Source organism: Varroa jacobsoni, unplaced genomic scaffold, assembly GCF_002532875.2.
Source record: "Varroa jacobsoni isolate VJ856 unplaced genomic scaffold, vjacob_1.0 scaffold_1132, whole genome shotgun sequence".
In the NCBI taxonomy this organism is placed as follows: Eukaryota; Metazoa; Arthropoda; class Arachnida; order Mesostigmata; family Varroidae; genus Varroa; species Varroa jacobsoni.
In genome coordinates this window covers 48,902-50,698 of record NW_019214034.1, presented here as the reverse complement: position 1 = coordinate 50,698, position 1,797 = coordinate 48,902, and the positions used below count along the sequence as shown (strand labels likewise).

The window sequence follows — 1,797 nt, the reverse complement described above, 5'->3', positions numbered from 1 at the left end:
AACATAAGGACTATATATATATATATATATATATATATCAATTTGCGGTTCGTAATGCAATATTGGCTTAAATAAAATTGAAAAGAAAATAAGATATTTAAGCTTACGTTAATCTATTTGTACTCTGTGCCATAATGACATTGTGCTTTTTCAGTTATTCTCGTTTAGAGGTGGATCTGTAGGCGCAAGAGGTGTGACTTGTTAATTAGATTAAAAACTTATTTTATAGACGTTTAAAGTGAAACAGATGAGTAGCAAGTAACGCGGAAAACAGTTGTCGTAAATTCTAGCAGTAAATTCTATGAGTCAATATTTTTTTACTGGAGCTTTTTGAGCATCTTTTTTAGAAGACAATATTTTTGCCGGGTTCAAGAGGATTAATTTTCTATTTCACGCGTATCTTCCGTCAGAGGTCGATTTACCTTCCAGATATGCATTGCCTTTGATCGAATGTAATTATCCCTTAAAGTGGTTTATATCTTGGTTGTTGTATCATTATTTTTAAATAATCTAGCTAATGTTGATGTTTTTATGTATTTTTTTTCGAACCATCCATATTTGCATTACGTTTTTGCATCGACATATATGATCTTGTTATTCTTCAAATATTTTTAGGCGTAAGCAAATGAACTTTGATGAAGCCGTTTAACGATCATCACCAGAATTAGTCTACGATCGTACCCACTGCTACCGTTTCATCATAACGAAAAGGACAGTTATCTCATACTCTCATTGTCTATCATTGCCACTGCTACCAGCTTTATCTACTAACGATAATGGTAATCACGCTCTCCACCTTTCGTCGAGGTGAGACCCTTTCCTCACCCTTTGCGATATTTATTATAGAACTGATAGTTGTGGATCATCATATATCTCACCGGTAGACGGAGCCCTCGATTTGGTCGTAATTGCGCGGGTGTCTGGGTTGCGGCTGGTGCGCTTGCCTTTATTTCGGGTAAACAGAAACATCACTTTCGCACAAAACATTTCTGTCAACCGTCGTCAGTGGCAGTGAAAGGCATATTTATCTTTGAGCTAGAGGACCACCCAAACTACTGTCGAGTGCCGCCTTGTCAGCCCTGCGCGTGGATCCGTTTGGTCGTTCATTTAATCTAGAACGTGAGTTCAGTGAAACGCCAATAGATCTTGGAGGAGGAAAGATGCTCCGTGGAGCTGGCTTGCGCATGCTCAGTAGTGTTCGCTCAAAACGGGCCGAACTGCTGTCGTCTGCTAAAATTACTGGAGCCGGCGTTGTAACGATAGGCAAGTTGTATACAACGAGCGTGATGCCGTATCTCATCGAAGACCCAAAATATGCCTTTCTTAAGGATCTTGGACTCAGCAAGACGAACCTAGGTGGCTTCGATGGAAAATGGATCGGTTCAGGAAAGGTTAGTTACCGTAAGCACTACACTGGCAATGGTGATATTATTACGTGTACGTAAGAACTTAGTGAAATTATTTTTTCAAAAGGCAAATCTAACTAGGCTATTTTTCCAACTACATCAGTAGATGTATAAGCTACAAGTCTGATTTTGCACAACGGCCATAAATACATTGAACATGAAACGATGTAACGTTTTTAAACCTAGGCTAGTTTAAAAGTACGTTTAAAACCGTAAGAATTTTTAGGTAAAGTAGAGGTACTTTTAATATTGTTTTGTTATAGTAGGCATATGCATTGATGTTCGCACTAAATACAGCCATACCGTAAAATTAAGTAATAAAATATTTCCTGACGTAGGATCTTAGTGGCTACACTCTTCTATACATATAAACCCCATCGTGTAGTCCTCA

The 1,797-nt window shown here is 38.1% G+C and overlaps 2 protein-coding genes across 2 annotated transcripts in view; both read left to right on the top strand.

Annotated features, from left to right (window-relative positions):
* LOC111266962 (uncharacterized) overlaps positions 1-839 on the top strand; it is a 64,702-nt gene extending 63,863 nt beyond the window's left edge. The window contains exon 8 of the mRNA XM_022844855.2: positions 616-839. The gene's annotated coding sequence lies outside the window, so the exon portion shown is untranslated. The remainder of the gene's footprint in view (positions 1-615) is intronic.
* Positions 840-886: 47 nt separating this feature from the next.
* The window catches only part of Aldh7A1 (aldehyde dehydrogenase 7 family member A1), a 5,459-nt gene continuing 4,548 nt past the window's right edge, over positions 887-1,797 (top strand). Inside the window, exon 1 of the mRNA XM_022844874.2 lies at positions 887-1,391. Within this exon, the coding sequence (XP_022700609.1) occupies positions 1,161-1,391 (231 nt within the window). The 5' untranslated portion in view covers positions 887-1,160. The remainder of the gene's footprint in view (positions 1,392-1,797) is intronic.